Source organism: Mycteria americana, chromosome 1, assembly GCF_035582795.1.
Source record: "Mycteria americana isolate JAX WOST 10 ecotype Jacksonville Zoo and Gardens chromosome 1, USCA_MyAme_1.0, whole genome shotgun sequence".
In the NCBI taxonomy this organism is placed as follows: Eukaryota; Metazoa; Chordata; class Aves; order Ciconiiformes; family Ciconiidae; genus Mycteria; species Mycteria americana.
In genome coordinates this window covers 25,931,575-25,957,416 of record NC_134365.1, presented here as the reverse complement: position 1 = coordinate 25,957,416, position 25,842 = coordinate 25,931,575, and the positions used below count along the sequence as shown (strand labels likewise).

The 25,842-nt window shown below is 38.7% G+C and overlaps 1 protein-coding gene across 1 annotated transcript in view; it reads left to right on the top strand.

Moving 5' to 3' along the window:
- PTPRZ1 (protein tyrosine phosphatase receptor type Z1) overlaps nt 1-24,717 on the top strand; it is a 104,104-nt gene extending 79,387 nt beyond the window's left edge. Inside the window, exons 14-31 of the mRNA XM_075494581.1 lie at nt 844-935; nt 4,314-4,399; nt 6,697-6,717; nt 6,885-6,981; nt 8,448-8,530; nt 9,277-9,411; nt 10,712-10,846; nt 11,920-12,083; nt 12,788-12,871; nt 14,432-14,567; nt 15,569-15,715; nt 17,817-17,910; nt 18,214-18,287; nt 19,909-20,037; nt 21,522-21,668; nt 21,965-22,107; nt 22,731-22,866; nt 24,577-24,717. Coding sequence (XP_075350696.1) covers nt 844-935; nt 4,314-4,399; nt 6,697-6,717; nt 6,885-6,981; nt 8,448-8,530; nt 9,277-9,411; nt 10,712-10,846; nt 11,920-12,083; nt 12,788-12,871; nt 14,432-14,567; nt 15,569-15,715; nt 17,817-17,910; nt 18,214-18,287; nt 19,909-20,037; nt 21,522-21,668; nt 21,965-22,107; nt 22,731-22,866; nt 24,577-24,717 — 2,044 coding nt within the window. The remainder of the gene's footprint in view (nt 1-843; nt 936-4,313; nt 4,400-6,696; nt 6,718-6,884; nt 6,982-8,447; nt 8,531-9,276; nt 9,412-10,711; nt 10,847-11,919; nt 12,084-12,787; nt 12,872-14,431; nt 14,568-15,568; nt 15,716-17,816; nt 17,911-18,213; nt 18,288-19,908; nt 20,038-21,521; nt 21,669-21,964; nt 22,108-22,730; nt 22,867-24,576) is intronic.
- The last annotated feature ends 1,125 nt before the right edge of the window (nt 24,718-25,842 follow it).

The following is a 25,842-nucleotide window of genomic DNA, read 5'->3' as shown; positions in this document are numbered from 1 at the left end:
GCTTTGCAATGCTTACAGCAGCAGTTGGTTGTTTAGTCCCTTGAATAGCTTGGGACTCTTAGCAGATGCTATTCTTATTATCTTCACATCTGGATTACAGCACAGATACAAATAACATTGTGGGTCATAGTTAAGGTTGATTCCATTTGTATTCATCCTTCAGTGTTTTTGCGACAAAGCTAGCATCTCCTGGAGTTATAAATTCCCCTGTTTCTGTCTGTCAACTTCAGGAAGTCCTCCTTGGTTAAGGTGTCCCTCAGTGTTCCAATTACTTTCTGAAAAAATTGTTCAGCCCCAGTCATAGTAGTTCCAGAGCCACTGTTTTGTCTGTTACAGGGCATGTTGCCTTTTATTGTATTTCCATGTCTGCAGTAGGATCTATCGATGAATTACCAGAACTGATCTCATACGCTGCTCCATCTTCAGGCTAGCATAATCACATGAAAGGGAACAGTAATTATGTGTGCGAATTTGGATAAGCAAGGAAGACAATGGCATTTTTTATACTTGGAGTTGTTGTGCAGCATCTACAGTAGCTCCTGATGCAGAGTTCCTCTTTCAGCTTTCACTATGTCTGATGTGTGCTCTGTCTTCTGCCTCTGGTATAGGTAAAGATGCATGAACTATGTATTTATGCTGAGTTAATGTAGTATCTTCAAGTTGTATGCATAATTTGGTGGTGTGTTGGGGGAATATGTATATTATAGCAGTAGTATTTGACAGTCCATGAAAACTGGTTTTCAAAACTGTGATTTCTTTCTTACTCAATAACACCAGAAATCCAAAAGGTCTCAGGTAATGCTTTAATTTTTGCAATATTTATTTATGTTTCTTCCCCTCTAGGAAATGTTTCCAGACTGCTCACTTTTATTTAGAAGATAATACGTCACCTCGAGTGATTTCTGCTCCCCCAGCTCCAATCTTCCCAGTCTCAGGTATTTTTTGTCAACTGTTCTGTGGATTGGTCTTAGCTGTTGGAAGGTGCTGCCTTGTATGTGTTCATATGAATTCTTCACATACTGTAACATCTGTAAACCAGAGATTTGTGCCCTCTTGTACTAATAAACCAGGCACACCTGACAGAGGCAGAGACTAGTGTTACTAATATTCTCTCCTGTAGGTAACACAGAAGAGAAATATCCTCACCTTACAGAGTTGTCTCAAAGATACGCTGTGCCTTCTAGCCATTCGAGGTGTAGCCTCACTAGAAATGGCTTCTAGTCTAGCCGGCTGAGCTACACTAAGTAGCTCTAGTTCATTGTCACAAAGCAGAGGATTACACCAGCAACAGTCTGCTGTATTTCTTCCTTTAATTAAATTTGTCACATTTGTATAAACATGAATATAGCTATTCTTTTTACCAGCAGGTAAGAATATAGCTATTCTTTTTACCAGCAGGACCAATATATGCCTCATCTATCTGCATTTCATTTGCAATTACAATGTTTTCTTTGACTGATAGATTTTACTAGCATATTTACTACTGGTCAAGTTCTCTGTGAGCCTCTCATAAAAATGATACACAAGTGCAGAATATTATTAGCATCTTCAGGTTCCATATCCACCACAGTTATTTGGAGAAACTGTTTCTTTTCTGTCCTCCTCAAAGAGTACCCGAGGAGCACATGCAGCCCTCCCAGCTTTTTCAATCTGAGTAGAATGAAAACTACCTTAAATAGATTAATTCTGCAGCAGATCCCGAGCCACGTTTTTTCACACATGAGAAAAGGATATCTTGTTCCACAAGTAATGCTTTTGCAAACTGTGCTGTTACACAGGGGGATGGGTTCCCTTGGAATGACTAAGGGAAGCAAAATCAGCCCTTGTGTAGATAACTAGTAAACACAGTTAATTAAATAAATCCCAAACATTAGACGTCTGTTGTAGCTGAATTGTAGGCATCTTTAAATGCCTCTTGTGTTGACTGCTATTTATTGTCAGGAGACACATAACCTTTTTCTAAATGGTTAATAGGCAGGGATATAGCTTGATTTCAGAAAACGTGATTATATATGAATGTCAAGTGGCAATCATTATAGGAAATCTCTGCTCTTACTCTCTATCATTAGCTATATTGCAGTACAACTATATAATTTTCTTGCAATTTTTCCTGACCAGCTCACCTCAGGGAGATAGCGTTTTCCATTGCCATAAGACAGAATTGCACTTACAGTTATTCTGAGTGCGTAAAATATGTGTTTTGATGCTGGTGGTTTTCCTTCCGAAATGCTGATAAATATTAACTTAAAAGTGTTTTTAAGTGACTGAAAGATATATAAAGTATTTTGTGGAAAAAGCTGCAAGCACTGAGGAAATATTTTTGTTTTATTTGGCGTGCAACAGACGTCAAGTGAGCAGTTTTTGTGTTTTCTGTTGCACAGTGTTTCAGGGGCGTAATTTTACAGCAATTGAGACTAACCGTGATATAATACTGGCAAAGAGCGTAGAGCAGGAAGAGCATTTTGTAACTGCTAAGTTTAGTTTTTTATTGTAACTGTGACTAAAAACACAATCCACAGATCTCATTATATATTAAGTTTTCCTTTTGTGGGGTTTCATTGGCAGAGACAGGAGAATTGCAGTTATTCACAGAAAATGGCACTTCACAGCATAATTCAAAGACGCATTCAGAACAAATAATGAATTACAGGGTAATATTAGGACCCACTATCAACCTTTAAGTAGTTTCAAGTGATACCTGCCATCCAGATATAAAATATATTCCTGGAGTCAGAAGTGATTGAATTGGGAGATTAGGACTGGCAAGGAAATAAAACAGTAATTACACCAAACCTGAGATCTCTTTCTCCCTTACTGTCCTCTCTCTTACGATCATCTACCTTCCCTTCTGTTTTTGTGTTTGCATATCATTAGAATAAACACTTTATGCCAGGTTTCATCTCTGAAGTGTGAAGATAGTGTTACACATTTGTTCAGCTTCTCTTAGGCTTGACTGGATAAATTTACTTTTTGTATTCAGATCCATTCATGTAAGTGGAAGACCAGATGGATCTCAATACAAATCAACAAATTCTTCGTAACTGAAAGCTAAAATTATTAGGTGGCCTAAATGCTGAACATCTGTTGATGTAAATAACAGGTCCTTGTTCAATGTTTTAGATATTTCTTTCTCATATGAAACAGTGATAAAATTACAAATTGTGAAATAAACATATTTTTAATCCATGAAAGGCTTTAAAAAAAAAAAGTTATTATTCTTCAGAACCAAAACTAGCTGAAATAATGTCATCCTTTAACAGGTAATTAACAGAACAGATGACTTTGTTTACATAGCATATTTGCAGGAAAGAGAAGATTAAAAGTCCCAAAGGTTTTTGACATGATCTCTAGTGAATGTTCTACACAAGAGTGTTTTTCTGTATTTGTATAAAGTAAAAAAGAGATGTCCCGAAATATAAACATCAGATGGAAAATTCAGACTGAGTATTGGACCCAAAAGTTGCATGAATCACATTTATTGGTTGAGAATGTAGATACTGTCTTTGTGGGTATCCAGAAAGTCTTAAACTTAAACCTTTCAGTTAAAACTTGAAGTATAAAGCCTGATGTGAATTTGCAGTCAATACTCCCAGGATCATACATAAGATTATTATCAATAGGTAATCATAGAATCCTGGGGAGAATGGGGGGAAAATCCCTACTGGGAGTACTGACTCCTGCAATAAAAGATGAAAATTAGTTGTTGTTTCCTTTGGATGCCAACGCAAACATGCAACAATCAGTTAAAATTATACTACTGGCATAATGCTGCATTAATTTAGTAGGCTTGGGAGTATGCGGCTAGTCCATGTACTGTATCAGGGTCCCAGTGCAATACTAATCAGCCTAAAGCACCCAGATTCCTCTGCCGGATGATTCTTTCTTTACCAGTATTATCCAGAGCTCTGCTCCTACCCTCTCCCATTGAACATCTTGTAGCAAACTGCTAATCCTCCCATTTCCCCTTGACTTCAAGGTAGTTCTGAGTGCTCATCAATTTACAGACAAGCTCAGCATCTTGCAGAATCATCACCTTGATTTTGGGGGCTGAAGACAGAGCAAGACCCAGCAAGGCATTTCCTATATCTTCTTTCCAAATAGTCATTTAGAAATGTGTAATTGTTAGAGAATGATTTTAGAAATGTTAATGGTGTTAAAGAGTGTTTTTATTTTTGTGGAAGTTGTATATCCAAAGTTCATGCCAAAAATTTTGTTTCAGGATGTTGTGTGGATTGCCTACATATAAGCTTCTTTATATGTCACTGGCTTTTTATTCTTCATAAATATATTTTTTGTCTTTTCCCACCCCTAAGATGATGTTGGAGCAATTCCAATAAAGCATTTTCCAAAACATGTTGCAGATTTACATGCAAGTAATGGTTTTTCTGAAGAATTTGAGGTATGGCTCTATGGCATCATCTTTCTTCTTAGCACATACAAATAATGTTAAGTTTAAATGCCTGGAAACAAAGAACTGGGCATTACATTCTGACTTGGGGACCAATATCATAAATGCGTGTAAATATGAGTACTGTGAGCCCAGTAAGGACTGTTTATGCATAAAGACTAGGGAGATTTATAAAAGCTAACAGGACTGGGATGCAAATGGGAATGTTTATCACTGTTATAAATACTGAATGATTGTGTGAATAAATTATGCAAAGATAATGCAATCTATATGGTTTATCAGATACAGTTGTAGATCTAAAGCTTTTCCAACACTAATGCCAATTGAATTTTGCAGAAGCTACCCACATTTGCTTGTTCCATTTACAGAGAAAAAAATATGGGAGTAATTATGAGTACACGTGGCAAGACTTCTGATTAACAGGGGAGCTAATGTAGTCTTCATATGTGGTAGTGAAAGCTTTACAGTTCCTTTCCTAAAATATATGGTTCATAAGAGGTATTTCAAAATTTTGAAACATATGCTTTCGTCGTATAATGTTACTGTCACCATATGTAACTAATGAACTTAATTGTTTTTCACATTCATATGCATTACAAGCAATTTAAAGATAGATATGTTCTAACTTAAGTCACATAAAATAAACATTATAAACCCAAATTCTGTCATTAAAGCTGTGCTATTAAAATTCTTGAGAAGTGATTTCTAGCAAAATCAGTCAGTTGGGAAGGAAACAAGTTTTCTAATTGATCTCTATTAATTTAAAATATGATTCTAATATTCCTGCTGCAAAAACAATACTGAAAGTAAAGAAATCCATAGTTTTGCATCTTTTGGTTTTGCTTTTGTTTCCCCGGCCAATGTGTTGTGATCTAATGGACCAAAAATTCCATGTCATTCACCTAACCTTCTTCATCAGAATTTCTTCTCCAATTCATTTAGCATTCAGAATATCCATCTGATTGTGGGCCCAAGCTTGTAAATACTTGTGAATGTCCAGTACATGTTCATATGTTACACATGTGCATACGCACTGGCAGGACTGAGCTGCAGCTAGACTGGCTGTTAATAAGAGCAGATGTTGAAGGACTGTGTAAATACAATGGTAACAAAGTTCTTTCACCATTAGTGAGGACAGCAATACAGAAATCAAATTGTTCATCCTAAATTGTTCTTTTCCTAAAATTGTTCTTTTCCTAAATTACAGCAGTGACCCAAAGACCTCACTGAGCTACACCTACACCATCTGAAAGATTTCATGTTTGTTTTAACTATTACAAAAAACCTCAGTGTCCTTATCATTTCTTGGAGATCCTTTTTGGCTTTACAGACTACCCCAGAATTAGTTTCCCGGTCTTTTCTCTACCAATAAGGAACTTAGAAGATATGGAAAAGTTGAAATACAGTCACTGTCTTTGCAGACTCAGCATACATTCGGAGAGGAGAGTACAGGGGTGGTTCAGGTTTTTTATTTATATTGCTATAAAACAACTCATGATTAAAATCTAATTTTCAGACTGGTGACCACTTTTCATATATATACTTAAATAGCTGAAGGTGAAGGTGATTAATGTTAAAATAAATCCTAAAAAGTGTTGGGAAACATTATTATAGTACTTTTAGTCATGACAACAATGTTGGACCTACTTAACAATGTGGACCTTATAAATGCTTGAGTTTCCTGACAGTTAAAGTAAACAATAAAATAAAATAAAATAATTTTGTGAGTTTTATAGACTTTGTGCCTGTCTTTCTCAGGCCTGTCTCTCTCTTTATAAAAGCATTGGGTTCATTGAGAAACCGCTGGCAGACGGAGGGCTGTAACGCTGTCCTTTGGTACCAGAGTGCCGTGAGGCAGGCTGAGCGGCGCGCTGTCCTGCTCCGGTGAAGGTTTTACAGCTGAATGCAAAGAGAGCAGAAGCATTCCACAGGGAAACTAATGCACTTATAAGGACCAATAACACATTCAATGAACAGTTAAATATATAGATAATCTGGCTAAAGTCAGTGATGTTGCTCATATGTGTAAGCTTTCACCAGCCTAAGGTCTAACATTAAAGCTAAAAATAGGAAAACAGATGCCAGTATTTTAACAGGAAAATTACATATTGTTTCCTTTAAGAGTTATCTCAAAATATTCAGCTTTGTTGTTATTATGAAGGTATATATTGCATGACCATAACTGTTTTCCATATAGTAATTGTAATTTATATAAACACTTTTATCCATTTGTTCTGTGCTGTGGAATTTGATTTTTTTTACTTTTTTTGCATTCATTCCCTCATTAGACACTGAAAGAGTTTTATCAGGTAAGGAATTATTTCACTGCATTTTTTTTAGCAATGAATTAGTTGTAAAATATCATAGATAAGTGGGCATAAGGTTGTGGTTCTTTTCGTGCTGACTTACTGTATTTTAAGACATTTTGTGTATCTTAATACTTACTAAAGCATGACATACCTTTTTTTTTTTCCAGGAAATCCAGAGCTGTACTGTAGATCTAGGTATTACATCAGACAGCTCTAATCACCCCGACAACAAGAATAAGAATCGATACATAAACATTGTTGCTTGTAAGTAAATGCATCGCTTGCTGTTTTGTTTAAGAAATATTTATAGACAAGTATAGATTTATATGTTATTAGAGGGAAAAAAAATACCTCTGCACTGAAAGCTCTGGGTACAGTTCAGCAAAATGCTTGGAGAGGAGTAGCATGAGATTTCACGTCTCTTCAAGTTAGTCCTCTGGCATTCTGCTGCTTTGATGAGCATGAGCTAGCAAGACATATTTGTGTCTTCTGTGGTGACCCAAAGGGAGTTGGGAGATTTCATTATAATGCCATTATAAAGCCAAAGAAGCTGTGTTTTGATTGCCAAAATTAATCCATCTTTGATCTGGAATAATGATGATTTATCCTCTCTAGGAACTTCACAATCCCTGGATATTTTTACTGTCATATATAAATATAAATGTACTGGTTTTATGTTGTATTGTGCCCTGCCACAATGTAATAGATCTGCTTCATTAGCCAGGACACATGTTTTCCCATTGCGTTGCCCTTCTTCACTACCCCAGATTTTTCTTTTTTGAAACACATTTACTCAGTTTTGTTAATCTCTCTTTGAAGCTATTGCCTCTGGGCTCTTGATCATTTTAGTGGCTTAATATATCTTTCTTAACTCTCAATAGTATTTCAACTTTGTTCTGATAACAAGAAGCTCTAAATTAAATATATGTTCAGCATTCAGCGTCACTAGAGCTTAATAGAAAAAGAGACAGAATCAGCCTGTCTGGCAGAAGACAACGTAAACCAGCAGCAAGAAATCCCATTCCACCTGGCTGAAGATACTTCTAGAGGGGCGGAAAGTCAGGGATTTTCCTCTGCCACTCTGTGTTTGTACCTGATCATAGAAAAGGTGCCAACCCAGCGGCTTTTTTGTCAAAGGGCAGTGCGCAAGCAGCTTAGGGCAGCTCAAGTAGCAAGAATTGCCCTGTGCAACTGAATCAAGTCTCTTAGGCCTTATAATCAGTGCAAGCTACAGGAAGCTTCAGCTCTCTGTGAGGTAGCCACTACTGAGCTGCCCAGCTTCTCCAAAGTCCCATTGCTCTCCAGTCTCTGCTCTTTAACTTGGAATTAACGTGCCTAAACACTGGTGCCTACTGTCATTTGAGACATCCCACTGTGCAGGCTTGGCAGTCATGACACAGGACTTACAGAAGACCCATGCCCCTTCACAGGCAGCAGCTGGAGGCTGTAGGGGAATATGTCACGGTGCCTAAAATGACCCCAGGTGCTGCTGCTCAGGCAACTGAATTCTGCATCCCTTGAATCCTTGGATTCATTAGTTTATCCTTCTGCAAACTAGAATTTTGAATCTGATGCATACCTAAGCACAGGATGTTTGCATACATGGTTGTCACTGTATTAGTCTTATGTATTGTAAAAATCCATTTCAGTATTTTTTAAAAAGATTTCTTATAGAAAGGATATAATTCTTGCAGAAAACTATGCTTATTTTCTCCCTTGTTTTACTACAGATGACCATACTAGGGTTAAATTAGCACAGCTTGCAGAAAAGGATGGAAAACTGACTGATTACATTAATGCCAACTACGTTGATGTAAGTGCCTTTTTCTATCTGCCAGCCTATTCATCTGTCAGTCTTTTCTGTAAAAACTGGTGTATAGAGGTGAATAGACTTAATTTTTAAAAGTGCCACAATATTACAAATTTTGTTAAAAAAATTTTAATGATCTAAGTTAAGCCTACAAAGTAAAAGCACAGGTAAAACTCCAATTCCTTTTTGAATCCATCTTGATATCGTAGCAGCTGCAGCTTAGTGAAAAGCTTTATGAAACAAAAAATGTTCTGTCACATCTGAGTCATTTTAGAAGCATTTCACATCTGAATGTTTGTTCCTTTATACATGTTTGGTAAGTGGTTAATTCTTCTGTCTGAGATAATCTCATGAGAGCAAGATGCCATTTGGCTGAGAGCCTTACCGAGGTACCATTTATTCAGTTTTCGTTACCTAGTAATTTACATGTGAATGATCTTGATTCATTTTTTAAACCACTATCATAACAGATGTCTCATAATCACTATCATGTCAACATTCTGCCGGAACACGGGCACTTGAACATATATCCTATTTGTTGAAATGATAAACATTGACATAACAGTTGCATTCGTATGTCATCTGGTACCACAGGGTTTCTGCAATTTGGATAGTTATAAATTCAAAAGTACTTAAAAGCTTTTGAGATTCTTTAAAAATAGATACATAAAATGTCATGTACTCTTCCCAACCTCCTTTTGCTCGCGGACTGTGATTTGACAAGTGTCATTTGTTATATTTCAATTTAGGGCTACAACAAGCCAAAAGCCTACATTGCAGCTCAAGGGCCACTAAAATCGACAGCGGAAGATTTCTGGAGAATGATATGGGAACATAACGTAGAAGTTATTGTGATGATAACTAATCTCGTTGAGAAAGGAAGGGTATGAGTACCTTTGTCTATTATTTATTTCTCTGATGTTGATAGATCTACCTCTAGCAGACTCCTTTCTCTCTTTTAAAAATCTGCTTTAGGCATTTATTGAGCAAAAAGCAACAGTTTGTAGTAGTTGCTTGTACTAGGATTGGCTATAAAAGTATAAAGTTGAGGATTTGTAGTATGAAACTGAAAAAAACATTTAAACTCAATTGTCAACAACAAGTCTTGAAAATACCATGTTCTAACTACAAAAAAATTCTTATACTGAAAAAAAGACTTCTTATATATATTTAGGAGTGGCCAGACTGTGGACCTTGTGCCACATTCTGCTAGCAATCTGCTCTCCATCATTCTCTTTCTCTCTTTCTCAGGGGTGCCTTAGACCCTGGAAAGGGGAAGGCTGTAGTTCGGGTGAATTTTTCTGGATGTTCACTGCCTGCTCCCTGTTAACATCCCATGGGACCCATAGTTCCTTTCCTACTATAAGACTAGATACATGTTTGTCCAGTGAGACAAAATGAGGTCAAACCCCATGACAGGGTTCGTGTTTTTCTGGTTGTGTGATGGGAGTATGCGTGTACCCTGGGGTCACATGAGGACACATTGCATCACACTTGCCACACACTGGCAGCAGTGCCTCAAATGCATGTAACTCTTGTCACGTGACCTATTACGCATCTATCAGATGATACAGACACAGAAAATGCAGACAAGGGCCGCACTGGGAGTACCACTTCATTTATAATACCGTGATATAAACATGTACTTTTCTAGTACTCCTAGAGAAGGCTACATGGCTACCCAACCAAAAGGCTGGACATCACAGCTCTCTGCTCTATATTCTGGCTGCACGCAACCTCAGTCTTACCCTCGCTGATCGGATATAAGTGTACTCTGCCCATATTATGAACTAACCAAAAGCCACATACAACTCTACTGACTTGAACGTATTCCTGTTTTTCCTATACGTTGTCTGGTATTTTCTTTAGATTTTAGAGTGCCTATAGAATGGCAAGTTCAACGATATTAGAGCCCTTTAACTCTGATAGTATGATTTAAGCCTCTCTTTTTTGGAGTATTCCAAATAAGGAGCATCTTTGCACAGCCACCTCTCTTTACAGCGTAAAATACACATTATTTGTTCTCTTACGCTGCAGATCATGTCTATTATAAACTGGGGATATTGAGAGTCCCTGTATGTTCTTGTGGTTGACTGTGCTCTTAAATTTGAACATCTCAGCTTGCTAGTTTGACATTTTGTTTTCTTTCTCTTTTTTCTCTGTTTTTCATTCGCTTTCTAACAGAGAAAATGTGACCAGTACTGGCCTGCCGAAGGTAGTGAAGAATATGGAAACTTCTTGGTTACTCAGAAGAGTGTTCATGTACTTGCCTATTACACTGTGAGGAATTTTACTCTTAGAAACACCAAGATCAAAAAGGTTTGTGGCAGCCTGAAAATGTAGTTAGGGGAAAAGGGAGTGTTAAAAGTTGCTCAGCATGTTTTTTAAGGCAGTTGGCAGCTCTTTTCTGTTGTATAGGTAAAGCTGAATCCTGTAGGTCTCGGCAAGCCAAGATGCTCATCAACTTCAGAGTTAATTTGACCAGATGAACAAATTGAGAAGATACTGGCCTGTAGTACTGGTGTGACGTAGTACTATCAGGGAAAAGGCTGTGATCACACTGGAGAGCTGATTTGGACTTTGCCTGCCTGGTGAGCAGGGGGATACATTTTCAGAAAGAGAGCAGCTAGTAAAAAATGTGGTATGAATTAAATCATCCTCCTCAGCTATCAATTTTCCTTTTTAAGGACTGAATTTTTACCCCCCTGCAAAACAGGTGAATCCACACCTTGTTTTATTGTCATCAGAACCAGCATACTCGCAGCTCAGCAGTGGGACATTGGCTACTTTGAGGGGCATTCTGAAAGCTTATTTCAGCCACCTAAATGTTAGACATCCAGTCTCTCAGCCTCCCTGTACAATTAGTGGCTAAAGTACCACACTTACTGTCAAGTAATTTATTCTGCCTGGTTTAGGAACCCATCTTTGAATGAGATGACCTGCTCTCTGAAGGTATCCCTGCCTCTGAGCTGCCATTGAGGGAGGAAGCTTAGAAAAGCAGCCTACACAAGGCTACTTCCCATGTAGATCACTAAAGCTGAGTGAGGTGAATCCTCCCCTTTCTGTCCACCCAGCAGAGGAAGAGAGTGTCAGAAACGGCTGGTGACTCGTAAGAGCAGCTGTAATTTGTTACCCAGAACTCTTAGCCTTTCTCTATGGCTTCCTAAGGGACAGGGCCAGGTCATTTTTCCATTCAGAGGGCAAGCTGATGGGACAGAAGCACTGGCCCTTCCTCTTCTCTTTGAAAGCTGGAATATTCAGAGCTAGGCAGCATGCTGTTAACTAAATAGGGACAGTACTAATTCAAGAACTATCGGGTACAGAAATAAAATTATGAAGAGTTGTCGTTCAGATGTGGGCTGCTTACATATGGAATTATTTTTCTGTTGCAGGGTTCCCAGAAAGGGAGGTCTAGTGGACGTATAGTAACTCAGTACCATTATACCCAGTGGCCTGACATGGGTGTTCCAGAATACACACTGCCCGTGCTCACCTTCGTGCGGAAGGCATCGCATGCCAAGCGCCACGCTGTCGGGCCTGTTGTGGTTCATTGCAGGTGTGGTTTTTACCGCCGTAAGGTTCACTCCGCTTTTGTTTTGCAGAAAAAAGAATTTTTCAGTGGTGGGTTAAGCAAAATTTCACTCTCACATTTAACAATTCCTGATGGAATAAGATTAATTACTTAGCTGATATTTCTATCCTTGGTAAGGCCAACTAATCAACTCTCTGTGCCACGTCTATAAATCTCCGTAAACAAGATGATGCTGCTCTGCACTATGTTCTCTTTTTTTTGCAAAAATGCTTTTCTTTTTACTTTTTTGCACATTTCTATACTACTCTCTTGATTGCTATGGGCTTACCAGATACATATATAGCAGTAATTGTTTCATTTCTGCAAATGTATCGTTAGGATGGTTTTGGCTCATGCTTTCTTTGGTGCAGGGATACTCTGTAATCCTAAGAGGAGCTCTGTCCACAAAAGAAGACTCACTCTATTCCTGGCTGAACTACAACTCTGCTGTTTTTAACATTACTCTGCGCTCTAGCAGTCATTTGCCATGGAGGAGCGTTCTGGGGAACGGTTTGAGGTCTGCATGTGCCGCAGTGTGCAGGCAGGTGTTCTGTCAATGCTCACTAAAACTGGGCAGCTCAGGGAAAATTGGTTAAAAAGGGCTTGTAGGGCCTGGAATGACTTCACAATGCCCGTGAAGGACCGGGTTATTGTAAAATATATAAGCAGGTTCTGGTTTTCCACTGTAGTACCTCACCTTTGATGGAACATTTGGAAAGAGAACCTCCTCATGAATTCTGTCCTTCTGGAGCTGACTCTGAGGAAGCCAACAGGTAAAGTCACCTCACAAATGCTGCAAATGAAGATATTTTATTTCTGGGATGATCTAATCTGACTGAAATCTGTTTTTAGCTTGCAAAATGAAAATTCCACATTTTGGTTGTTCTGCTGCTATCTACATCCTGCCTGTTCTCGGGAAGTTCAAAATAAGAGTTTCCCCAAAATGCCAAGTCTGAGATCTATGCCAGCGGGCTGAGAGATCAGCAATACATTATAAGTCAATTAAATTGAGTTTTTAAAAAGTGCACAGTGGTAAGTTGTGTGGCTTCAGTCAGACCTCTCCATTGGGTCATAGGTATAACTCACCTCCGTCTGTAGGCAGTTTTGTTCAGCTTTTAGTTCACCTGTCCCCATGCACTGTGGAGTTTCAAAGGAGTCACCTCATGTTAGAAATGTAACTTTTATTTATCTTTACAGGCTATATGGAGGACACAGATGACAAACCTCATGAAAGTTTTTTTAGCTATTTTTATTTTGGTACTTTTCATGTTTTGTCTTTCATAACAAGTACAGATGGTGTCTGGTAATCTTTATACTTTTTTGTGTCTAATAGTGTGTTAATAACCTGGACCTTTCAGTTTTATATCATGTTTATTTAGACAGTTTATTACAGCAATCTGAGCTCACACTACCCATGCTTTGTGCCACCTCTGTGGAAGAAATGAGATGACTGAGTTAGCATGTACGGACTGAGCTTGGATCTGCCTGTAAGGGACCACGCAGACCCAGCACAGTGTTGCTGCCAACTTACATGTACCAACGCACATAACGTTTCCTCATAACTTAGAGGGGAATTACAACTGGCTAATTCCCATATATGACTAGATAACAAAAAATGACCTCTTGACCTTGTACTTCCTACCCAGATATTTTATGAAAGAAAAAGATGGGTTTTAATCTTACGATACAGCCCTTTTTATGCTAAATGAGTCAGAGTTCATAACACGAGTGAGTTGATTAACCCTTTCTTCTGCATCTTCCCTTTTTAAGAAGGGTTTCAACCATTGCTCGCCGTCTTAGCTGTATCTGAAGAGCACTAAGCTTTTTCTTTTACAAATGTACCTTCAGAAGCTCTGCCACTTCCTGGGGTTTTCCTTAGTCCGGTATCTTTGAAATCTCCTATATCTGTAACGGGTGGCATAATGCAACTTTCCCTTTAAAGTGATGTGTGTTTCAACATAGAAGAACTCGAGCACATTAGCTGTGCCCAAATGCTGACATTTGCCACCCTTGACAAAATATCCTAAGGAATATCAGAAGCCTGAAAATTGCAGACCTGCAGGAAACCCCTTAATTCTATACCAGTTGGTACTTTAAAAATCATTTGAGAAAATTATCTTTAGTTCTATTCTTGCACAAAGAAAAAGATGAGTTGAAAAGATTTCTCTTCATTACCAGCCTTGAAGTTTTAGCAAAGCAGATCATAGATACAAAAAAGATTTGTAGAGCAAAATCTTCCCTATGCACCAGTTTGTTGAAAAAGCTATGTATAAGAAACAGTTCTTTTCATTATCATTTTACTTCAGGCTCAAGACTATTTTTTTGTTTTGTAGTGCTGGTGTTGGAAGGACAGGCACATACATAGTGTTAGACAGCATGCTGCAGCAAATTCAGCATGAAGGGACGGTCAACATATTTGGATTCTTAAAGCACATACGTACCCAAAGGAACTACTTGGTGCAGACTGAGGTAAGAATAAAATATATGTAGCGAGAGACTATTACAGACTATTTCTGTTTGCAGGAGGAGACATGATACAGTCCTTTTTTTGGCACCGCCAGACAGATTGGCAACCAGTCACCAGACTGGACTTTCCCTTTTGCTTCCCTTGTTTTTACAGAGACATCCTTCTAGTCTCACTTAGAGCAATGCACTAGAAATTGCCTATCTGTGGGCTCTTGTCTGTTTATTAGGGAGGACTCAGAAGAGAGAAAGTCTGTATAAATCATGCTTCCCGTAGTAGCACTTTCTTGGCAGGGCATGCATTTTGGTCCTAGATTTTTTTAAGGAAACACCATTGTCAGGTGTTCAGATCTTCACTGAACCTGATCCTACAGTTGATATCAGGCAATAAAAAGTAGGAAAAAAAGCTGTTTCAGGCAGAAGATTATCTATAGCTGCTTTAAACTGAAGATTATATATAGAATAGTGAAAGACCAGAAGAAAACAATACGGACAACAGCAGGGCATTTGAAAGTCTATTTCAGGTTTCAGGAACAGGTGGTTATATTCCCCAGTGCCTTTCAACAGGAAAAAAGGTAATCAACAACAGCATGGGCACTTGTTCCGAAGGATGTGAGAGAGAAAATAGAGCATAGCAGTAGGAACTGGGAGTGATCACTTTATTGCAAGAACAGGCAGGGAGAGTCGCATAACAAGCGGACTTGAAAATTTGACTCAAGGCTATGCTTGCATTTTTAACTCTGTTCTGTGAACATGAGATACCACAGGTGTTGGGCATTTGGTATTATATCATATATCATTGCATGCGTAGTTCAATTGTGCTTGTAAATGTGTACTGTCAGTGTGGAGGGACAGCCTTCACTGTAGAGGATCGCTTTTGAGAAAACTCCCCTATAGCAGCATGTTGTGAAGAAATACTGACCACGTCAGAAGTGGTAGCTTAGCCAGAGGTGTCCAGGGGTATCTGAAAATAATTAGAGCTCAGATGTTTGGTTTTATTTTCCTAGGAGCAATACATCTTCATTCACGATGCATTGGTTGAAGCGATACTCAGTAAAGAAACAGAAGTCCTTGAGACTCACATTCATGCCTATGTTAATGCTCTCTTGATACCTGGACCAACAGGAAAGACCAGACTGGAGAAACAATTCAAGGTGAGCTCTCCCAGATAGTAACATGAAAAGCTTTAGGCTTGCAAGCTTGAATGACTTAAAAGTTGGTATCTCAACACAACTTTCATTAGCTTTCTCTATCTAAAATTTAACTGCTGAGCCTAAATTCAGAGTAATTTAACAAATGCATGCAGTCAGCTGGGACAAAAGAATTATTTGCATACTCCTAAAAAAGGAATTTAAAAAAAGAAAAAAAACCAAGAGCATGCGAAATAGGCCAGTAAGTAGATTTTGGAAAATCTAACTACGTGCCTTTGCACAAAGATCCCAAAGGTAAAACAACAGTCTGGAAATATGTCATTCTGGCAAAAATGTCATGAGCTATATTGGTCAATCAACATATTCCCTTCAGCATACAACACTGGCTCAGCAGGCGATAAGTGAATGCTTTGGTGCTTGTGGATGTGGAGATCAGTGTGTACCTGCACGGGACTTTCAGTCACCCAGAGAAAGAGCAGAGCCAGCCGGGTAACAGCTCAGAATCTATGAGAGAAACAGCCCATTGACTCATGGGGAGAATGGGAAGTCTAGCTCGCTCACTGGGTCACTTACAGAGGAAACACAGAAAATCCTACCTTTTCAAATGAATTTGAATCCAGAGAAGTAAATCACACTTAAATGTTTTCCAGATTATGTGGCAAAACAGACTTTCCTCTCCCTAATTTAACAGGAAATGAATTATTAGAACCTTTCTCTCTAAGGATTTTAATTCTAAGGAGGACTGCATGGGATAATGTGTATTCTTTCTACATTTAGCTATTGGATCATAAGTAAAAAATTTAAGCAGATAAGTCTGTAGATAATGTGGCTATCAAAAATATTAATATATTTATTTTCTGAAGTATTTGGTCACATAGGCACAGTCACTAGTATTTCTTCAAGATAATGAACAATACAGAACAACAGAATAGGAACAACATACCAAAGGATTTCACAGTTTGCTGCTATCCTGGCTTGAATGATCCAACAGTGTTGCACTGTTTTTTCCTAGGGAAAAGTAGGGACTCATCACAGCTGTGATGTGCTTGGAGAAATAAGCATCCCACCTTTCCTACACAGGTGAAAGAATAAAACACATAATATATACAAACAGAGTGTGTAAATATATATAAATACAGAGTGTGCAATGCAAATTGCAGCAGCCATGTAGAGCTCCAGTTTCAAGAGCTTAAATATTATCAGAAAGGGACATGTCTCATTCAATCTCATTTCCCTTTGCAAGCTAAAATTATTAGGATAATAACAAAAATGTGGAGTTTTGTTTTACTGAAGAACTGTTCTAGATGAAAAAAAAAAGTGATCATTTTGGTGGAACTTCCCTGGTTTGCTATCTGTTCTTCCAAAGCCCGCAGCTTCCGAAAGCTACACATCCCCAGTCCAAAACATCACAGAAAAGTCTTCTGAATTCTTTTGAACATGCTGATTGATCTGGTTGATTTTTCTAGCAATCAAAAAACTCCCTAAAAAACAGGAAAAACCTGCTTTCCAAACTTATTACATGCCCAAGCAGTGGTTGTACAGCATTGTGGTGTATGCACGTATATGCTCATTCCTTCTCATGCTCTTGTCTGAATTGCATTGGTTGAAACAAGTAAGTCAGTGAGACCCCCCCAGATCATTTCCTCTCACATGTTTGGAGAGAAAATCAGGAAGCTCATAACTGGGATATCTAGAGATGCCTCACATCAGGAGCTATACTGTCTGTAGAACAATGCAGATTTTTCTGCACAGACATTTACTGTTTTCCAAAACTATTTGAAGTTACACAAACAGCTGTGCAGGCAAAACGGAAGTGACATCAGGATGGCAACAAGCACTGGGGGGAGCTGGATGTGGAACAACATAAAGTGGCATTTCCTTCAAAGACATGCTTATGGACCTAGGGCTCAAGAGTCATTTGAACTGTTAAAACAGTGAAGAAAAAAGATTTTGATGACTTGTTAAGTAGTTTAGCCAGATAACTAGTTACCTAAAGTTAAGAGAGGCTGCTAACCTGCAATATGTGCGCCCTTCTGTTTAATGCAGCTAACGAAGGAATGGCTTTTGTATGGTTACCTAATTGTTTTTAACTTCATCGTTTCAGTTACTGAGCCAGTCTAACACACAGCAGTGTGATTATTCAACTGCACTCAAACAGTGTAACAGAGAAAAGAACCGAACTTCATCCATCATTCCTGGTAAGCTTCTTCAAATCGTCTTCTGTGGGTGGCAAAATGTTTATGAACTGTGTGTGTCAAACCTTTAATCTTTCCTCAGCAAGAACTGAAGACACCTGCGTTGGTGTGGAGCAATGTTCTGTAAAGCACTTTTAGTGAAGAAATTATTTAAGTACTACACATAGGAAAATAATATAGATGGCTGGATAACACTTTATCCTGATTGATGGAGCTTAGCATTATCATTACTATGAGATATGTGAGATAATTGCTATATTATGAGTCATTGCAACATACATACTAGTTCGTGACTTTTTTTTGCAGTGGAAAGATCTCGAGTGGGTATCTCGTCACTGTCTGGTGAAGGGACAGACTACATCAATGCTTCCTATATTATGGTAAGTCAGTTGCCCGTATTGGTGAAAAACAATGTCCGATTGTATAGCTGTTTTCAGAGCTGCCACGTGTCCGAGTTAGGGTGGCACAGTCTTGATTTTGAAAGCTCCTTTCTTCCGTTATTCACGCTGCCTGAAAGAGTTACTTCTTCCCCCAGGAAGTATTATTACTGTTATTACTGTTTTTAATTTTGGTTAAGTGCATTGCATTTTAACGATCTGTAGAACCAGAAATCCCATCATAGTTTTAAAAACAGGTAAAGCTAAATGCCACCTATGGAAGGATCTTTTGAGATGAAGTAAAAGTATTAACTAACAAGTTAGTTTTTAATGGCTGTACTGTGGTTTGCCTTCCTACCTGCTTGTCTTACAGAGCTTTTGCAACTGGCATAGCCCAAGGCCATAGCTCATCAGCTTTCCATTATGTCTTTGTTCCTTGGGTTTTCTTCAACTCTTTTCCCCTTCATTAGCTGAGAGGGAGGAGTAAATTGTCGTGGTTTAGCCCCAGCCAGCAACTAAGCCCCACACAGCCGCTCGCTCACTCCCCCCTGGTGGGATGGGGGAGAGAATCAGAAGAGTCAAAGTAAGAAAACTCCTGGGTTGAGATAAAGACAGTTTAACAGGGAAAGGAAAAGCCGTGCATACAAGTAAAGCAAAACAAGGAATTCATTCACTCCTTCCCATGGGCAGGCAGGTGTTCAGCCATCTCCAGGAAAGCAGGGCTCCATCATGTGTAACAGTTACTTGGGAAGACAAACGCCATCACTCCGAATGTCTCCCCTTCCTTCTTCTTCCCCAGCTTTATATGCTGAGCATGACGCCATATGGTATGGAATGTCCCTTTGGTCAGTTGGGGGCAGCTGTCCCAGCCGTGTCCCCTCCCAGCTTCTTGTGCCCCCCCAGCCTGCTCGCTGGTGGGGTGGGGTGAGAGGCAGAAAAGGCCTTGACTCTGTGTAAGCACTGCTCAGCAATAACTAAAACATCCCCGTGTTGTCAACACTGTTTTCAGCACAAATCCAAAACATAGCCCCATACTAGCTACTGTGAAGAAAATTAACTCTGTCCTAGCCAAAACCAGAACAAAATGCTTCCTGGACATTCAAGAAAGAGATGGGAAAGTTCCCTGCAGTGCTGTGTATGCATGATCCTTGATCAGGTGCATTACTGCAAAGGAACTCTCTTTTGTGGTAAGGAGTTGATCTGGGACATCTGTACAAATTAAGAGACTGCTTGGCATTTTTGCAGATCTTTCAAGTATTCTTTTATTTGTTTCATGTTGCCAGCTCCTCTGGAAGTCTGGCTAATGTAGAGCAATTAGCACGTGTGTATGAGTTAATGTATTTTCATTCTGAGTTGGCCGTTCAAGTCTCCACTGATTTCTTTTGTATTTTTTTTCCATCAAATTTTTTGAAGCTTTAAAAATTATTTCAGTGTAACCGATTTTATTCTTTTCATCTGGAAAATACTGCAATGGAAGTTTTATATTCTTGTAATATTTGCAGGAAGCCAAAGGAGGCACAAGTCTGCAATTTATTTTCTAGACTTCTGGCGCTGTCCAGTGGAAGCTTCCTTTAAATGTTAATAGTTGGGCATCAATTCTGAGTCTGTTGATTTTGTTTTGCAGGGTTATTATCAAAGTAATGAATTCATTATTACCCAGCATCCCTTACTACATACTATCAAGGATTTCTGGAGAATGATATGGGACCATAATGCCCAGCTAATAGTCATGCTTCCTGATAGCCAGAATATGGTAAGTTTTGTGGCTGATTGTTATGGGTTTAGGTATGAATTTTATTAGTATTACCATTTTGAAATATGCAGGACATGAGACAATATCTTGAATTTTGAAAAAAAAAACAATTAAAAATTAATACTGTACTGAGTGTAAAGTCCTCCGATCATCTAGTGGAAATCTGGAGATCCTTGTCTGGGTAGATTGCAACTGGCATGAGAAAGTATTGAATGATTCCCGTATAATTTATAAAAAGAGCCAAACAGCAGAAGTAACTCTTAGGCAAGGTTAGTTTTCACCCCAGGACTTTTACTTTAGTTGTAATATGGCTTCTTCAGCCATTATTAGCTAAGGGGAGAAAGATGAGTTTGTTTCTCTTGCTCATCTCCTAAAGCTACAAACAAATGTTTAGCAGGGATTTTGACTCTGAACAGCAAAGGAAGCTCACGTGTTCATCCTGCATGTGTAATTTAATTACAAATGAATATGTTTTTCAGTTCTAGAAGTGCAGAAATATCTGAGACCTTTTAGGTTGGTACTTAGAGAAGTCTTGAGGTGTGAAAGGGCATCATGTTTGGTAATGAGTTTGGAGGAAAGCCATGCAATGCTTTGGAGAGTCTTGCATGATTGGAAAAACATGTACAACCAAGACAATGTTTGGTTTTTTCTTCTCATCAATGTTTTATAAATGTTACACTTCCTGTAAAACAGATGGATTTTTAAGTTAGCCCTTGTAATAAGGGAGATTGTTTTGCCAAGAGGTGCTGGTTCATTATGATCCCAGTAAGAAAGACACTCAGACTCTGTAAAGGATCATTTAAAATGCTGTTTATTAGAGCTAACACTATAAAGGAGGGGGTAGTATAGATAATCTTACATCCCATCAGATAGATGCTGGGAACCCCGAGTTGTACAGCATTGAATGTATCTCTGATCAAGGTACATCATGTCATGCAGCTCCCATCCATGGAAGGGTTACCCCCATTTTGGTCATTCAAGCTATTATAGGATTTTTCTTAAAAGAAAACAACTCTGTTCATCATTTCTGCTGTCAAACAGAAAGGATGTTCTCATGAGAACTTCTTGCTGCACTTTTACACATGCAAGTGGTGTAATCATCGGTACAGAGTGGGAGCTGCCTGCAGGCTCCTACATTACAATCCCCCAGCTAAGTTTATCCTGTAGCCATGGGCTATGGGCAGCACAACACAGCCTGAAGGGCAGGCTGGACCTGTGGCACAGCACAGCACAGCACATGTTGACTGTTAGGTGGGTCACTATCTCCACAGGGTACAATGGTCTTCTGGTCAGGATCACTACAGAGGTGTCTGAAAACCATCACTTGTGATGTTTGTGATCCCACTCAAATTTTGGTTGATCAATTTAAATCTAGCTGGCTGCATTGATTACATACGTGGCACCATTATTTATTATGTTGGATTAAGTTTTATTTTATGACCTCAACATTACTTACTTTTACGGCTTCTTTTTTTTTCCTGGAGGCTGAAGATGAATTTGTATACTGGCCAAACAAAGATGAGCCTATAAACTGTGAGAGTTTCAAAGTTACTATGATTGCTGAAGAACACAAGTGTCTGTCTAACGAGGAGAAGCTCATAATCCAAGACTTTATTTTAGAAGCTACACAGGTAACACTGTCATAAAAATGTCATAACAATCAGGACTTGATTTGTTAAAAGTAATGCCTATAATTTGTTACATTTTCTATGGTAAATGAGTGATAAAATTCCATGCCCTTGAAACACTCAGGGAGGGGAGTCACCTCTATCAGTAATATGGTGACATGGGGAATAGGGTAGTCTAACCTCCACAGCAGTGGGATTCTGTATCTGGAGGCTGGAGCTGGACTGGAACGGGGTGAAGGATAAGAATAAAAACAGTCAATCTTTTACCAAATTGATTTACAGTTTTTTTCACCTTTTAGGATGATTATGTACTTGAAGTGAGGCATTTTCAGTGTCCAAAATGGCCAAATCCTGATAGTCCTATTAGTAAAACTTTTGAACTGATCAGCATCATCAAAGAGGAAACTTCCAACCGTGATGGACCCATGATTGTACATGACGAGTAAGAACTGCAGCTTTCAGTTTGTTTTGATGTTTTTCTGTAGAACCATCCTTTCGTCTCCTTTAGAGTGAAAGCCACTGAAACAAGGCACAAAGTCTGCACCTAACAATAGTGCTGCTGCTTCTGTTTCAGCTGCATCAACAAGAGAAACATTTTTATTTTATCACACTTCAATGTTTTCTTTGCAATTCTATCATTTTGATACTCTGGATGATTGTTGAGTAGGGCACTGGAGACGAAATCAGTCAGGGCTTCATTGTCTATTATTGAAAGAAGTAAGACTATTTAGATGAGGCACCTTACCCTTCTCCAGCCGTTTAATAATGGCCAAAAATACTGAAATGTTAAAATCCTGATGGACCTGAGGCCTTCAGGATTTAGTTAATATAGGACTGTAGGGAAATAACCCTAAGACTGGCTTTTAAAGACTCTCCAGGAGTTGTAGCCAGATGCTGTGAAGGCACTGCTGGGCAAGCCTATTTCAGAAAGTGTAAAGATCACATGACAGAAATTCATCTTACCAGTTTACCCTGAATTTTGTATTTTCTCCAGCTGTAGAAACTTGATCCACTTTCTAAAGACTTTTTTGGTTTGGTTTGGTTTGGTTTTTTTACTTTACAAAGGCATGGAGGGGTGACAGCAGGCACTTTCTGTGCATTAACAACGCTGATGCATCAACTGGAAAATGAGAACTCAGTGGATGTTTACCAGGTAGCGAAGATGATAAATTTGATGAGGCCTGGAGTCTTTACAGACATTGTAAGTAATAAGCAAAATGTGTGCATATTTTTTTTCCTATGTGTGGTATTATTAGCATGGTTAGACCTTCGGGCAACATTACTGAACCATTGGTATCTTAGGTTCTGCGTGAGCCAATCAAAACTGTCTTCCAGAAGTGCTGTAGTGAACCAGCTGCTTATTCCAAAACAAAGTATTTCCCCTGAAAACCTGTTATGTGGTTAACAAGTGGTCATATTCCAAATCTACAAAGCTGCCACTGTCATCATAAAATCTGCACTATGTCATGTAAACAATGGTTTTAATTCAGCAGGAATAAATTTGTACTCCAAGTAGACCCTGAAGTAGGTACCCTAGTTTTCCATTTCAGAATGGACTTCGATCTTTTATGAGCTGCTGAATGGTCACTTGACACCATTGTCACTGTGCTTACAGAAAGAAAAAAAATAATTAAAAGTATAACAAATAAGAATTACTTACTAAGTCAGTGTGATACAAATGAAAATTCATCACAGAAATGAAAAACTACGAACCCTGCCCCTTTGGTCATACCACTACAAATCTGACTGCTGTAGAGCTACAATGGATGTAATAAGGAGAACACTTTGAGAGTGAAATGTTAGGGTTAGCATTATCACATTTTTGACAGGAAAAAACAGGACATGACACAGGATTCACAGATGTGTCTGCCCCTTGCCCTGCCGAGCTAGCCCAGACTGAGGTGCCTGGCAGACAATGCAGTCAAAATGGGAACTCTTCGCACCTCAGCAGCACCGTTAGGACCTTCACTCCTCTTGCCCCAGGAGCCTTCAGCAAATACCTGGGCCCTTTATCGCGGATTTCAATTTTCCATTTTCCCATCCTCCTACTGCAGATGTTCAAATTCATTGCTCTTTCTACCCCATATCTCTTAGTGCAACCTTATAGTCCAGACCCCAAACCCCACTCTATTTAGTCTGTCTTACTGCTCCCCGCTCCTTCCATCACAGAAATTCTTTATCCTCCTGTATCCATCCTAGAACACAAAATACTCCTCTGCCCTTTGAGACCATCCACTGTTACCTGGTGCAGCACAGTCTTCACTGTGCCTGCGCTTTCGAGATGCTGCCCTGCACAGAGCATCCAGCTGCTTCCCCCTTCCCAGCCCACACTGTGGTCCAGCTGGCTTCTGGCACCCCCCATTTCCCACTGCACCCAACTGAGACCCCCCGCTCCCTCTAGGCAATGACCTCCTCGGTGAATCTTCCCACAAAGTCTCGTCTCTCTTCCTACACTTGGCAGGGTCTTCAAAAACATAAACAGTAACTGCAAGTACCAAAAAAAAAAAAAAAATCTGCCTTGATAGAATGCAGAGGACAAAGAGTGAGAACATATTCAAGGGAAAAAAAAGCCAACAGACAAATAGTAGCCCTAATCCTGACCCCATTCAATCAATGTGAACTTTGCTATTGACTTTAACAAGAATCAGATTTAGCACATAATATTTCTTTAAAAATACAGTTTTCTCCCCCACCTGTACGGTGTTCCTTAATGTTGTGCTTTACATTGTGTACAGGGAGCTATTAGTCTGAAAATTAATAAAGCTGCTAAGTAACACAATAAATTGTGGAGCACAGTACATTAACAGACTGACACATCAGCCGTTAATTAATTTTGAGTAACGGTGTTGCAAGATAATCTAGTTGTATTATTTCTGACAACACACTGACTATATCCTCTTTTCTTCTCCAGGAACAGTACCAGTTTCTGTACAAAGCTATTCTCAGCCTTGTCAGCACAAGGCAAGAAGAAAACCCTTCAGCATCTATGGACAGTAACGGCTCAGCTTTACCTGATGGAAATGCAGCTGAAAGTTTAGAATCTTTAGTTTAATTAACACATCAAATTAAACACACACACACCTACATCACACCAGTCACACCTGGAGTTTACCATTAATGTTTTCAGTTTTATACTTTGGGGGGGGAAATCTGTCCAGCCACTATATATATAATCAGATCGCAACCATTGCTCAGTCATTTCTGTTACATATGACTTTACTGCGGAACTTTTATCATTAACAATGTGTGCCTTTTCTTGAAAGATTTCTTGTAATATGTTGTTACGTCTGGACTAACTTGATTGACTTTTACAGTGTTTCTAAGAATTTAATTGTGGTATGTTTTTTCAGTATTAGTTTTTGGCTTTACTTTTAACTTAAAATTATCATATTTATAGATGTTAGGGGACTCTCAATTACAAACAAACATGTCATGGTTTTAGTATTTGATTTATTTGCTGTATTTATAACAATTTACATTTGCTAGAAATCTAACTTTTAATATAGTAGAATGTAAATAAAATACTGTTCTCCATAACATTCAACATTTTAAGACTTCAGTTAGACATTTAGAATAGTAATCTGATACTTACTGTAAATACTGCTACTTCTGTAGTGATTCCATGGACCAAATTTATATTTATAATTGTAGATTTTTATATTTTACTACAGAGTCAGTTTTCTAGTTCTGTGTAATTGCCTTGTTAAAATGATGTAGTCCAGTATGTTTTTATTTTAACAAAGTCTTCTGATATATAATTGTGCATCTTAAGCAATTAACCTTCATATAGCTGCATGTGATTTTAACTTTTTGTGGGAAATAGAAATCATTTGTTTTGAAATGAGAAGTTTTTATGAGAATAACACCTGTACTTGGCATTGTTAAATTGTTTTTACCTATGGCATTGCAAAAATAAATATAAATATTCCAGTCTGTGCTTAGCAGTCTACCACATACAGTAAACAGTCTTCACTGCCATATGAGAGAGCTTTTACTTGCAAGAATGAGGACTCAAGGCTGACCTGGAGATGGCTGCTCCGCCTGTGGAATCTGCGAGTTCGGAAGACAGTTTTAGAAAACTTTACATTTTGTTATTTAATCTCTGCTCCACTTCCACCCATACCCATAGTGTCCACCTTAGCTCCTGGTTTAGCCTCTCCCAGTCTGGTTACCCCCG